The 14127-nt window shown below is 46.4% G+C and overlaps 1 protein-coding gene across 1 annotated transcript in view; it reads right to left on the bottom strand.

Annotated features, from left to right (window-relative positions):
* SIK3 (SIK family kinase 3) overlaps window positions 1-14127 on the bottom strand; it is a 256996-nt gene that overhangs the window by 18726 nt on the left and 224143 nt on the right. The window contains 10 exon segments of the mRNA XM_032640277.1: window positions 402-552; window positions 4335-4478; window positions 6705-6775; window positions 9965-10120; window positions 10390-10543; window positions 11912-12021; window positions 12132-12209; window positions 12644-12787; window positions 13035-13145; window positions 13689-13807. Of these exon segments, the coding sequence (XP_032496168.1) occupies window positions 402-552; window positions 4335-4478; window positions 6705-6775; window positions 9965-10120; window positions 10390-10543; window positions 11912-12021; window positions 12132-12209; window positions 12644-12787; window positions 13035-13145; window positions 13689-13807 (1238 nt within the window).

The following is a 14127-nucleotide window of genomic DNA, read 5'->3' as shown; positions in this document are numbered from 1 at the left end:
TGCACTTCCTTCCTCTGGGAGCGCCATTCCATACCAGCCGGAGAGTATGCCAGGTGGTAAGAATGCAGAGCAGGCTCCAACAAGACCCAGTGCCCACAAATCATGAGAGGAATGCCAGGGTTGCTTCGAAGGACGTTCCCTGGGGCCTCCCACTGAAACACAAGCCCAGAAATTCCTCTCTAATGAACTACAGAGACAAGGGGAAAATTTAGTCCCTTCCTGGGGAAAGCTGGACATAACAAGAAGTAAGGAGAGTGTCAGGAAGCTATCTGCTTTGGAACCTCTAAAACTTCAGTGCTGCTGACATGAAGGGGGTAGAAAGTTGAACACCCGGGTCCTCCTGCAATAGCGGTCTCTGTTACCCACGCTTCTCCAGAGATGCCTGCCATCTCTTCCATTACCTGCTGCAACTGTTTGATGCTGCTGTTGTTGCCCATTTTTTCCAGGTGAGCTTTGAAGGCCTGGATGCTGGCAGCCCCATCAGAGAACCGGCGCACAGGGGAGAAACGCTCCGTAGGGAGGTGCAGGGTGTTGGAGTCCTTGTAGGTAGAGCTGAATACATGGGAAGAGAAGGTTAGGGGCTAGGACTCAGGGGTTTTGACCAAATCACCTAGGGACACTGCTCCAGATGAACACAAAGCTTGCCGGCTGCACGTGCAGCCCTGCACATTACGCCACTTGCACGTCATCTCCAGAGGCCAGTCGTTTCCCTAGCCTGCTTCCCTTTAGAGGCATCCAAGTGACCATCGTCCATTTCCACTTACCTTGAGTTGGCTTAACATCCAAGCCCGGTAAGGTCCTGGGATCAAATACATCCGGTTCTTACAAATACACTGGGTCAGAGAGAAGAGCTTCACAGTATCCCTCAGGCCCAGCTGTACAGGAACTCTTGCTCTTATAATCATGTCTCTATCTAGTGCCTTTAGAAACCTAGAGCAAACCTACCCGTCTGACCCGAAGTTTTCCCTGAACAGCATTCTCCGTACGACGGACCAGAGGGAGACTACAGTCAACTGTGGGGTCAAAGGTCTGGCCTGGAATTCACAGGTTTTGTGCTAGAAAACGGAGGGTGCAGGTTGAAGTGGCGAAAATGGGGACTTGTGATCCCCAGATGGAGACAGCCCATTCTTAAGGAATGTGGGCCTCAAGATCCTGCACGTACCTGGTCAACGCAAGTAAGGTTACCTGCCGTGAAAGTTAACTTCTCAGAGCAGTGGCACCCTCCCAACATGCTAATGAAAGAGGAATCATGTGGATAACCTTCAAAATGACCCACTGCTCAATCAGAACACAGCCAGTGTCTTACGGAAAGAAAGAACAAGCTATCGATAAGGAATGCCTAGGACAGCATCAGAGTTAGAAGCTACCACCTGTACTTGTTACCTAATCAGAAAGAGATGTTTATGGGTTGAGGTAAGCAGATAAAAGGCTGCCAAGGCAGCATTCCAGCAGCTGATGGAAAGGATCAGGATTTCATGTCGAGGGCAGAGGTGACATCACACTGAGCCGTGGGTGAAATGATGTACCACCTTGCCAGTCACTCATTCTGGACTGAAGCAGAACCAAGGCTAAGGAAGAGGGTTAACAAGCGAGTTCAAACGCGGCAGACAGGGAGGGACTAGGAGGGTCTGGTGACTGTGCAGAGGGGTCAAGAGGGTTCTGGCAGCAGGTGAAAGCCCTTTACCCTCTCTTCTCTAACGATGGCTCCTGTTTCAGACTCTACCTGAAGCCGAACAGGAGGGAGCTGACGAAACGAACACGAACATGTATCTGGTTCAGCAACACAAAAGACAAATGGTTTTGGCAGACGCACTCCAGAAACAGTGATCGTGAGAACCGCTCTCAGGAGTATTTCCTCGATACTTCTTATTTCTGCTTCTACTTCAGGTGTTTGGAGCCAAAGCAAGCAAATACTATTGTCTCCTAAAATTCGATTCTTACACTTGCAGTATATTCTGATAATGGACACATTTCTGATTCATTCAGAAAGTCATGTTCTTCAAGGAGTTAATATGGTCTGTCTGCACAAAACACATCCTCTCCCCTCAGAGCAATACTCCCAGGTCCGGGTATTTCCTGGCTTTTCCAGAAGATCAGGTTGTGAACAGACTGACACCCCCGGCAGCCCAGCACCGTAGACTGAGTGGAACAGCTCTGACGCAGCTGCTCATTCTGGAAGCACTGACAGTATCAACTGTGTTTTATTTGTATTAGCAATCATGTTCAAACTCAGGACAGCCTCATGTGAGGCTGATATTCCCACTACACTCTTCACACAGGGACTTGGCACCCCACCTAGATAAAATCCATCTGTGTCAGTTGTGTTTTTTTTGTTGTTGTTGTTAATTACACTTAAATTTTTTTTTTTAATTTTAACTTACACACTTCCCACATTGAGAAGGTCAGTCAGACCCATCTTCTGTCTCCATGTTGGACTTCATCTATGATACCCCAGAAGAATAGATAATATGTGCTGTTCTTGAGTCATTTCCTCCAGCAAATGAAAGGAATTCAGTAATCTATTCAGGCTACCCATTTCCAGTGTTTTATAGCCTGGGAAAGTTTCTCTTTTCCCCTGAAGACTTACTTCAGCCTCTTGTGTTGCCATGTTTTTACAACCCCATCGAGACACGCTGAGGTTGCATAAATGCCCCACCGTACACAATCTGTCACTCATAAAACATTCATTCCAATTCGAACTGGCTTGACCATAGGAAACCCTCTACCAGGAGTGTTCACACAAAAACAGGCAGCAGACAGATTTCCAGCAGGCAAGGCCTTGACAATGACTAGGCAGGGTGGAGACCACACAAATGGAGCCGTGGGCCAATGTGGTCTTTCTTTAGTAACAGGTGTAAACAGGATACCAGGTCTGATAAAGGCAGACTAGGGAGATGCGCTGAGCTTCATGCTTCCCCCATAAGAACACATCCTGAGGAGCACCTGAATCAAACAACGATTAAACCCAAAGGCCTGAAACTAAACAACAGACCCTGACATAGGATGAAAAGTTAAGTGTGGGGCTATAAAGGAGGGGAAGATAGAAACAGGGAGAAACAAAGTAATAAAGGGTCTATTAGGTAACAGTGTAGAGCTCAGTTATTGAGAAATCACAGAAAATGTTTGGAGTGGAAAATGCAGCTAATAATCACTCGAAGTACTCTCGATGCAGTATTGGAACAGTGTAGGCCCTGAGAGATTCTCCTTAGAAAAATACTGTCTTTCTGTGCCATCAGAGTTTTATTTGAGAAATGTCATTTCTACTAATAAAGCATGTTCACTGCATTATTCATGGTCATTTATAAAAGCTTATCTTCCTCCTTTCTAAGTTCCAACGTGGCACTAATGAAGTCTCAGTCTGCTCAGAGGTCACCTGTCTCTGCTGATTACCTCTGATGCCCAGTGGGTAACTAGACACAATAAAAGCACTGTGTCAAGACTGCCAGCGTGAGCCTGTTGCAAGATTGAATAACAACACATTTATAAACTTAATCTCCTTGGAATCTGCTTTCCAACCTTCCCAAGTAAGACTGCTTTTCGCTGTCCTCCCAAAAAGATTGAAGGAAAATAAGCTCTAGCAACTGGTGGTGGCTTTCAAAGTGTGGCCTTTGAGCTTGGGGACAGCTTCAGGATGGACTAAAGGTTAAGATTTTCAGTCATCGAGGTGTTCCCAGAAGATAACCATCTTCTTAAGCCAGCACAGTGCCATTCCCCTCTGTTCCAAGGCTTACTTGAACTCAATTTTGTGAAGTTTTCTTGGCACGAAAGGTTACACTTGTTTTTATTTCTTTAAGACAACGAATTATAAATGTATCAGAGACCTACTGAAAGATCTTGCCGTCAGAATATTGCAAGGATGACTTTTCAAGCACAACACTCAAGAGGATGCAGTATCTCTGCTCTACCACTCACAGAGGAATGTATCTTCCCCCATACCTAAGCTCCTTGTTCAGCGGTCACGTGATAAGAAGTGCTCATTCTTTTGATGGCGATGGGTTATTAAAGGTCAAGCCTACTGATGTGGCTACAAATCCTTCTATTTCCAGTTGGCCTTCTAAGAGCTTCACCCACTTTCAGGTTTCAAGTTCAGTTTCATCTATAAGTCAACATCTAGAATCACGAGAATCACCTGCAGGCACTAAGCACGCCTACGAGGTAATGGGAAAGAAGCGCCTCATATTGCCCTGGGCACTGCTTAGTTAAGGAGTTGAGAAGATGTAAGTTCAGGATGCTGTTTAAGGCCACGATGCTAGTCGCCATGTCTGTAAGACTAGCCAGAAGGGTGCCTGTCCAACGAGCCTCAAGGAGCTCCCACAGCTCACGTGGCTACTCACCGATGCTGATCAGGTACCAGGTGAGGGGGCCAGACCCGGGAACGGAAAGGCTGCTGTCCTAGCTGCCGCTGTAGGTCCGGTGGGATCTCAGCTGTAGGGTTGGTCATGGCCAGTGTATGTCTTTTGGACCTATTTGCCAAGTACCTGCAACAAGCAGGAGCACATTTCATAGTAAAAAAGACAGACAGGAATATTCCTCAGCAAGAAGCATCAGAAGTTAATCCAAAGCACTCAGAATGAAACAGTGCCAGAGCTCAAAAAGGGCTTGATGGCCAACAGATCCCTGACTGGATGAAAGTGAAACATGTTCCAAAAGGCCAACAAAAGTTGGCTTACCACTGAAGTGGCTGAATTTTGGACCTAAGAGTAGCCATTAAGAGAAGAGAGAAAACAGATGTAGCTCACAAAGTGGGATCAATTTCCCTTGCTTCATTCCATTCAGGAAAAGAATTTATTTTCTACTTGTTAGTTTCATTCCTCTTTTCTCTCCAAATTTCTAAACTACAAGTCAGAGGAAATGAGCCCTAAGGATTGTTCCTAGAGATGAGCCAAGAGAGATATTCAGAAGGGCTTCGCATGTGTCTCTTGACGCCACTGGCCCCGAGGGTTGGAGACTGACCTCGCTGCAAGTCACAGAAAACAGATCTTTCCATGTGGGGCTAAGCGAGTTCCAACACCACCCCTTCCCTCATGCCCCGTGACTGTAACTCCATCATCAGAGAAGAAAAACTGATGTTGTCCCCAGGGAACCAACATTCTCTAAAGGATGAAGAAATGAAACCACATGAAATGTTTAGAATTGTTTTTTAGGGGAAAAAAAGGCAAGGCAAGAAAACAGAAGTTTCAAAAGCTGAAGAGTGGACAAGCTGATGACTTTTCTTCTGAAGATCTTTCAGAACCACCACTAATACCATTAATAAGGTATCAGTCCCCCTTGGTCTGACTGACGACTCCCTCCACCGCTGATGCTCTTATTGGGCATGAGTAAAAGAAGCATTATTCCTTCCATTACCTCAAAACGGATGGGCACTTTACCCTTTAAATGTTGGTCTAAGGAAGAAAGAAGGAGCTGAAGGAAGTAAAGCGCAAGACAAAGAAGATAAAATGAAATACTGCTGTCTAATTAAAGTAGGAAGGCAGTAAGTTTCCTAATTTCTCTTCATGACACCAGCAGCACCCACGTACAACTTTACACACCCTGTGATTGGCAAACTATAGAAACCAGAGCATCAAGAGAAAAACAAAGTCAACACGATTCCTCTATCGGCTATGCTGTAGAAGGAGCTGGCCCACCAGCCAACACCCCTGTTCTTCACTGTTCTTCCCACACGGGACCAGACTCTTTTTGAACAGCAGCTCTCACACAAAGCTACTGGGGGTAGAGAAAGAATACTGGCCAGCAACCGTCCGGGTCTTATAAAGTGGTCTTGTTTCATTCTTAACTACTTTGCCCATTCCAGCTAAAAAACAGTTAACAGACCAGAGAGTAATTAGCGGTATGCAGACTTGCCAGAGGGTAAGCCATTAGTGGTTTAATATCCATTTGATAAAAACACCCGAAGTTTCCCCAAGAGCCCATGAAAACCATTTTATTTCAACTTCCCTCAAGGGAAAAAAACATATAATCTTGAAGAACACCTGTATTTCTGGGAAAATACATGCTGGATTCTGGTCAAACCCCCCTCCCCGGAAAATAAGAAAGTCAGCTCTCACAAGGGGGCGTGCACGGAGCTGAGGACCATGGCTAATGGAACTGAGGCCAAATGAACAGTACAGCATGCCTGATGGTCACTGCCGTTTTCTGTGAATTAGGCATCTCTGCAAACAATGGATATTTGCATCTGTCCCTGGCCCGAATCCCATATTCTTTTTTCAACATCTCTTTGTTGATACAAGGGGATGGAAGAAACACACAGCAAACAGTACAAGAGGTATTCATTCTCCTGGAAAGGAAGAGTCCATGCCAGCGGTCCATGGCCAGACTAGCTAGGATCACTGTCATCCCAAATCTCCAATTCCTTTTCAGTAACAGTTCTTGGCAGGTAGGAGCAGGCTTTGTGCCTTGTGAATACTATCAGAGTCGCAATATGAAGGCAGGGGGCAAGGAAGGAAGGAGGGAGGAGAGAAAAAGTTCTTATGGTTATTGCTGTCACTTAGGGGACTTCCAATGGTGCTTACAGAAATGAAATTTTCTGGGTAGTCTTCTGTTACTTCCATGTGGGGAGGAACATGCCATCTGGCTTGAGCAAAGAGACCACACAAATGTTGAAGCTGCACTGCACCACCTCCTTGGGCAGAGGTGACCTTTCGTTGGTTGCAGGGGGAGCCTGCCCAAGGACGTTCTGCAAGCACTGCCAGATGCCACATTACCTCTGCACAGCTTCCTGATCTGGCTCCCCATCCGAGCTCTCCTCGTCCACAGGGGTAACTGCTGGCACTGCCTGAAGAGAGACAGGAAGGAAAAGCTCAAGGTGGCGCTTCTTCTGCAGTAGCTCTTATTCTAGACACTGGGCTTGGGGCAGGCCTCTCTGTCACTTTTTTTTAATCTGCAAAGCTTTTCTAGGATCCCTGGGTTACACAGAACTTTCATATACCTTTCCATTGTTCCATTTTTACCTCGCTCGGTTGATTTTAATTTGAATTTCTTCCTCTGATTCATCTTCCTTCGTTCATTTATTCATCCACCAAATAGCTGAATGCCCACTATGTTCCAGGACAAAATGTGAATTAATAAAGGTCTTGCCCTTGTTTTACAGTCTAGTGGAGGATAGAGATAGGCAAACGGACAAGTACAAAACAGCAGGACCCAGTCATGGGCGCTTGGGAATTGAGGAAGGCATTCTGGAGGACACGGCCCCAAACCTGAGACCTGAAGGATGAGCAGGAGTTAGCCCAGCAAAGAGGGGAAGGGGGTCGCAAGCGTCTGAGGTTTCCAGGCCAAGAGAAAAGAGAAGGCCTGCGGGTGTCTGAGGACCTGAAAATGTAGGAGAAGCTTGTTTACCTGGAATGTCCAGGAACTGACCTGTTGTTTCATATTAATGTTATTTCCAGACTTTAGATATCCTTTACTCCAGAAAAGCATACTGGTTTTTTAAAAGCACACTTTAGTACATAACATAAAGTTGTGTAATTACAATTCAATGCTTTAAAATCGCCGTTACGCACCAAAACATGTAAGTGAAATGAGGACCGCCACGATGCATGCATTACTGTGACTCTTCCCGTCTGCCTGTGGACTGGAATGCTGTATATCCTGGATAGCTACTCACAGCCTGTGGCTCACATAATCACCATGCCTCAGGCACCAGAGCAAAAACCATACCTCAGTTATTACAAAAGAGCATTTTTTTAACGGACAATAATTATAAAACAAAACAAACTTTTGGAATAGTTCCATTGTCTGTATGCTCCCTTACTACAGTTCTACAAGGCTGGAGTGAACAGGGTTAGGCAGGAAGTGGCTACAGACGAGGCAGGAGAGGAACACTGTGGCCAGTTATAAATGGCCTTGAATACCACATTAAGAAGTTTATCTTGAGAAAAGGCAGTGGTGAATCACTAAAGATTTTAAGCAGGGACATGATGTTACAAGACTTAAATTTTAGAAAGCTGGCTTGCTTTAGTTGCAGCATGAAAATGGCTGGTGATGAGGATTAGAAGACAAGCCGGAACAAGGAAGCCGGTTAGGAGGCCACTGTGCTAATCCAAGCAAAGGAGGACAGTGGCTTGAGTTAGAGAAAGGGCAGTGGAGATGGAAAGAAGTAAGACACTTACTTCACAGGCCCTGGGTAACTGATTTGACATGGGGAATAAGGGAGAGGGAAGAAGTAAAGATAATACCCACATTCCTAGCTTGTCTAACCAGGAGAGTGGCGGTGCCATTCACTGTTACCCAGCAGGAGAAACAGGTTTCACACAGTCAGGATAAGTTCATTTGAGGACACGCTGAATTAAAATGGTAAGTACTTGTTGAACGACCAACTAGATTCCTGCAGTCAGTAGTCATGTATACAGAAGTATAGAACTCAGAAGAGCATTCTGGGCTGGAGAATCACTGAGTAACTGAAATTAGAGAAGTGGACAAGATCACTCAGAGAGAGCATGTAAAATGAGATGGAAACAGGGCCTCCGATAAAACTCTGGGTTTCACCTACTTCAAGGAAAAAGAAGAAAGGGAACCTGAAAAGGAGGCAGGTGCAAAACAAAAAACAAGGAGAATGGGGTAAAAGAAGACAATATTTCAAGGGGAAAAATGGTCAGCAGTGACTATTACAGTTGGGAGGTCCAAAAAGATAAAGATTAAAAATGTCCAGTGGACTTACCAACAAAAGCTTGTTAGCGACCTTGGCAAAAACAGTTACAACGGACAGAGTAAGTCACCGCAGCTCCCATAAAGCTGTCCCTGATCCTTCATAACCTACACTGAACTTGCCCTTCTCTGAGTGCCTCTGCCACCTACAAGTCCATGGTCTTCACTCTGGTACTTAATCACATATGGCCCTTTACTGTTATTCCAAAACTTCACATATGTCGATCTTACTGTCCCATATTATAAGCTGAGTGAGGCCAGGAACCGTGAATATAAATTCTTTCCTTTTCCCGACAGCAGTGTTACTGAAAGTGTGGCCCGTGGACCCGTGCCAGTCCACAGACTGTTTCGTTACCAATCCAAAATAAGGTGGGTAAAGAAATAGAGAGTGAGATTTACAAACCTTTACAGCAACTTAACGGAGTAATTTTTCTCTGTTGAATCAAATAAAATTTAGCCTTGCAGTTCATATATTTAAAAAGTTTTACTTCTCTAATAATTCACTTTCATTTTATTTTACAAAGGTATTTATCCCTGATGGATGGATTGAAGGGGAAAAAAGGTCCTCAACTAGTAAGAAGCACTGCCCTAAAGCACCCAGTAAGGGCTATGGATATAATTAGCACCCAATCTTAAGGTGGCATGAGACTAAATGAATGAATAAATGAATGAAGGAATGAATGAATGAATTTGCCTATGACAGGAAAATAATCAGAAATAAACAGAACCCAGCGGAAGAAGAGAATCTTTGAATGTGACCATCATATATAAAAAAATTGGGATTGAAAGATACCAGCTGTCAGGTTTGAGCTTGTGAAAGCCAAATAATCAAGTGATTCAGGTTGTACCAAAAGTGTGAGGTAGTGTTAATCAAAGGAGGAAGGGTTGGTGAGAATGTAATTTTGGAAACCAGTCTAAAAAGCAATTAAGTCCAGAGAAAACTGTTAGCTTCCGCTGCCCTCTGGCAGGGAAACGTTACCTGCAGGAAGGCCAGGTCTGAGGCTAATGCTCCCCCCTGCCCACCCGCCCTCGAAGCGCAGGGCTGCAGCTGCCCTTTATGCAAGTATCTATAAGTAGCCCCCTGAGGATGAGGCCTCCAGAAGCAGGCTGCAGTGTGGAAATTATTTGGTTAAGTGAAGAAGTTAACCAAAAATTAACTCTGGAAAATTCTACCAGCCTGAAGAAAATGGGAATGACACTGAGCATCACACATTGAGGGAAAGAGGAAATTCAGACATTTAGGTTGGAGGAGACTCTGGGTTCTACAACCTCTTTATCAAAGCCTCTGAGAAAGCAAGTTGGGCTTCATGCTGCAACTCACTGGTGTCATGGTGACAAGAGGGGAGGGTCCCCGTGGCCGCTTCAGCAGCTGCTGGGCATGCAGTTGGATGTTGGCGCCTCCATCTGATGCCCTCCGGCCAAGGGGGCCCATTCCGTTCAGCAGCTGCAGGGTGGGTGGCTGTAACAGGGACTGCTCCTGTCAGGAGTAGAATGGGAAGGGACAGATTGGTGAGGTGGGGGGAAAGGAGGAGAGAAAACAGCGGCACTCTAATCTACTGAAACTAAGGGATCCTACGATGATGACGTAGACTAGAGAAATCTTCCCCCTCACCGGAGCTGCTTTGCAAGAGAAATCATCCTTCCCTATAAGGACACCCTTAAATCCTGGGGACAGTCCCTTAAAGTCTCTCAAAGGAAGCTCAGAGGTGCATCTTTAGGGGCCAGCCCTCTCCCATTTCCGGGTACCTTGTACTCCAGCTGCCCAGCTGGCTGCAGATTTTGCATGGGCAACAGGTTGTGCATGAAGTTCATGTTAGGGGCCACCTGCAGGAACGGAGCCTGTGGGTTGACTCCAGGAAAGCCAGGCAGCAGCTTCTGCAGATCTTCCATAACCTCCGTGCTGATGGGAAACAGGATGACACAGAAGTTCAGTTACAATTCTCACTCACAACCTATATCCCCAAAGTGATAAAACTGCTAAGTTCAGCACAATTTATTTTGTTTTATTTTTCTACTTTCCTCCTAAATTTGTATTTCCCTCTATGATCCCAGAGCGAGTGGAGGTGTGTAGAGGCTAGCGTGCGGAACCTGGCGCTCTGCCATTTTACTATCTGGGCCCGGGGATCGCCATTCTTCACGGACCACTCATGTAAAACCAACAGCTCTGAGCCAAGAGGAAACGCTGGCCCCAGTCCAGTTCAGGTTTCCAAGGCCTGGAGGTGAATGGCAAGTTTCTGGAGGAGGACACAGGCCATCCACTAAAACAATGGCTGCCCGAAGTGGCAACTGATTCACCAGGGAAAGAATGCAATCGGTGCCGTCAGTACTGATGGGCAGATAAGCGTGGATCTGTCGAGCCCCAACGGTGGGGTTTACCGCACACTTTAAAATAAGAGCTCTTTCCACTAACAGCGTGACACGGGACTCCACCCCTTTGCAGCTGACGCGGTCTCTGGAGCCAGAATGTTCCCCTATTGCCTGTTTGATCGTAGGCTGAGAATGAGAAACGTGAAGCAAGCAAACCAGCAGGCAGGGGAGGCTTTTCTGGAAACTGAGAACTCCGAGAAAAAAGAACCCTAGCTTTGCCCCTAGCTGAGCTCTCGAGAGAGCCCTGGCCACACCCTTTTCTTCCCTCCTCTGTACAAGAAATAGCCAGAGAAGAGGGGTGGCTGTTTCAGCCGTGAGAATCTCCAAGTGCAGAACAAAACCGGGAGAGCTGGTCTTCAGTCCACTTCCCCAGCGTGAGGGCAGCAGGGGACACACTGAAGGACTGTTATGGGGAAACACTTGGGGAAACTGGTACTTATTTGGCGTGTTTTTGGATTTTTGTCCACTTAATTTTTAACATATACAAATTATATCATACTATTTGTCCTCACTTCTTAGATGAGTCTTGCATTAGAATATATGGCAAACAACATCTCTAAAGGCTGTCAAACTCGGATGAATTTTCAGGGGTACCTTTACGTGGCTTAGATCAGAAGACCTTAATCTTTGTGGGAAAAGACATGCTATGCTCTTCACCAAAGTACTGTGATTACCTGCCACGATGGTGGCTTTCAGCCCACCATCCACGAGGGACAGCTCTGTGACTTTTAGTCAAATCCAGTCTCATCTACCAGGGACCCTGAACTGAGTTAAAAACATGTCTTGGCCACTGGATTAGATCTCATCTGGGAGATACAGTGAAGTAGGGAAAACGTGCCATGGTAGGAACTCGGAGTCAGTGGGAATTCTCTGCCCGCGTGTTAATCGGGCAGATACTCACCGTGGGTCGGCCACGCCCACGGTGTGCCTCCTCATCGACAAATAGCGGACCAGCGCTTCAGGGGAAGGCTCTTCACCCTCATCACTGTCCAAGTTCACCGTCCCATCCGGCTGAGGAGGAGAGAAACACAATCAAATTAGAAATAAGAAGTAAGGAAAGGCAGCAAGGCTGTGGGCAAGAAAGCAGCTTCAGCTGACAGCTATCAGAGGATGCTACTTGCCTCCACAATTTGATTCTCCGGGTTGATGAGCTGCACCTGGGGAACGCTGATGTTCATAGTGGTACCAGCCTGCTCCGCCTGGAAAGCAGTACGCACACATACACACGTTCCTTCAGTACCAGAGGGAAATAATGATAGGCTTGCAAAGCATTCTTGAGTGCTAAACTCTATGTTTCTACCTCTGAGTCTCTGGTTCATCTGCCCTTAGAAGCTACCAGGAAGCCTTCTTTAGAGAGGACAGTCTCTCTCAATGATTTGCTGTTTCTTTAAAAAAAAAAAAAAAAATTCAACTATTGTTGTCCCTCCCAAGTACTGGGCTACTCTTCCATCCTCTCTGTCAAAGAAAGGTTCAGTTCTTTGCTTGACCTCTGACAAAGCAAGAGATGACAGCCGGGAGGGGACAGAGGCACGGAAGAATAGGAACTCTCGTGACCTAGAGTTAGTGAGCGATGGCTAACCAACCCCCCTCCATGTTACTTGTCCTGAATCTGGTCACTGGAGTTATTGCCCACCTGGATGTTGACTGGTGCTTGAAAGGCCATGGCTCGGGGCATGCTAGGAGGTAGTCCGACACGCAGAGTTTTGTGTCTCTTATGCCGATCACACAGCAGGCTGTAGATTGCACTATAGTGATCATAGGCATCTGATCTTAATGACTACCAAGAGAAAAGGGGAAAGAGCAAAAAACCTGGGTGATATGGCATGTCAATGACCAAAACCCTTTTAATAGTAACATTAGAAGACCAAAGCGCCTTCTTTCCAAGGCCCAGAGACAGGGGCAGAGGAAGAAGAACGGGAGGAAAACAAAAAGATCCAAGTTCCCAGGAAGGAGGAATAATAGAAAAGGCAGGACAGAGGGAGCAGAGCGACACCCCACCTTGTCCTCCACTCATTTACAGATACCTGTAGTGTCCGCTCTTTGTCCAGTCCCATGTCCTCCATGGCTAAGAGGACATCCTCATTTAGGGGGTCCATCTGTCTTTCTTCCTTCAGCTGCTGGCATTCAGCTATTAACTGTAACAAAAAAAGGCAAGCTATCTAACTCCCAATTAACCATGTCAAGATGGCATATCATATATAATGAACAAGCTGTTCCATGCTGCCTGGCTTGGGATATTTTTGGCCTCAGACAAAGCCTGAGCAAGAAAGCCCTGGGTACTCAACTAGGAGCAGATAAGATCGTTAAGGCCACTCTTTTCCTGAGCTCCTTGGGGTAGCCGGGATGGCTATAGTGGTTCAAGTAAAGGAATGCTACAGGAGCCACTGGACTGAGCACACTAAGAGGAGGGAAACAACCCCGTGGGAGGAGGCTGGACTGCCCCAAGAGCCGGGAAGGGACTCTGATTTGGGGACAAGCAGCAGGGAACTGGTATCACTGTTCTCCAACAACTCAGCTGGTTTAAGATTCCTTCTCGCTGTCTTCACTTACTTGAGGATTACACAACAAGTCTGTACCCAGGCCCGCCTTTTCAGGTCCTGGCCTGATTACAATCTCATGTAGAAGAGACTGCAGTAGCCCTAAGAGGAGTTCCCTGGGGCGAGTGGTGCCCAGCTCACCCTGTCAAAGCTGGGGTCAGCGTCCCCTAGCTTCATCCACTTGTGCTTGCAGATCTGCTCCATGGAGAGGCGCTTGTTGGGGTCTAACACCAGCATGTGGCGGATCAAGTGCTCACATTCTGCAACAGACACAGAGCCTGCGTCAAGGTCGGTGAGGGAAGCACCGCTGGGGCTGAGGAACCAGAGGCAAGGTGAGCAGGCGGCTTTTCAAGCTCCTGACTTCTAATTTGTTTCTCTTGCTTTGTGATCCTTACCTATGTTCTTGCTTACTCCAGGAGAGACTGGGCAAAGGCAGAAAGAGGTGGAGGAGAGAGAAATTCAAGTCTGGTAGTCTGGTTACTTAATACCTTCACTAACAGTCAGATCAGAAAAAATCTGGGGATAGTCCCTGGATTTCATTTATTTATATTATGTACGACCTTATTTAAGGCAATTAATG

Source organism: Phocoena sinus, chromosome 8, assembly GCF_008692025.1.
Source record: "Phocoena sinus isolate mPhoSin1 chromosome 8, mPhoSin1.pri, whole genome shotgun sequence".
Classification (NCBI taxonomy): Eukaryota; Metazoa; Chordata; class Mammalia; order Artiodactyla; family Phocoenidae; genus Phocoena; species Phocoena sinus.
Note: the sequence above shows the minus strand (reverse complement) of the source record. Positions and strands in the feature narration are given on the sequence as shown.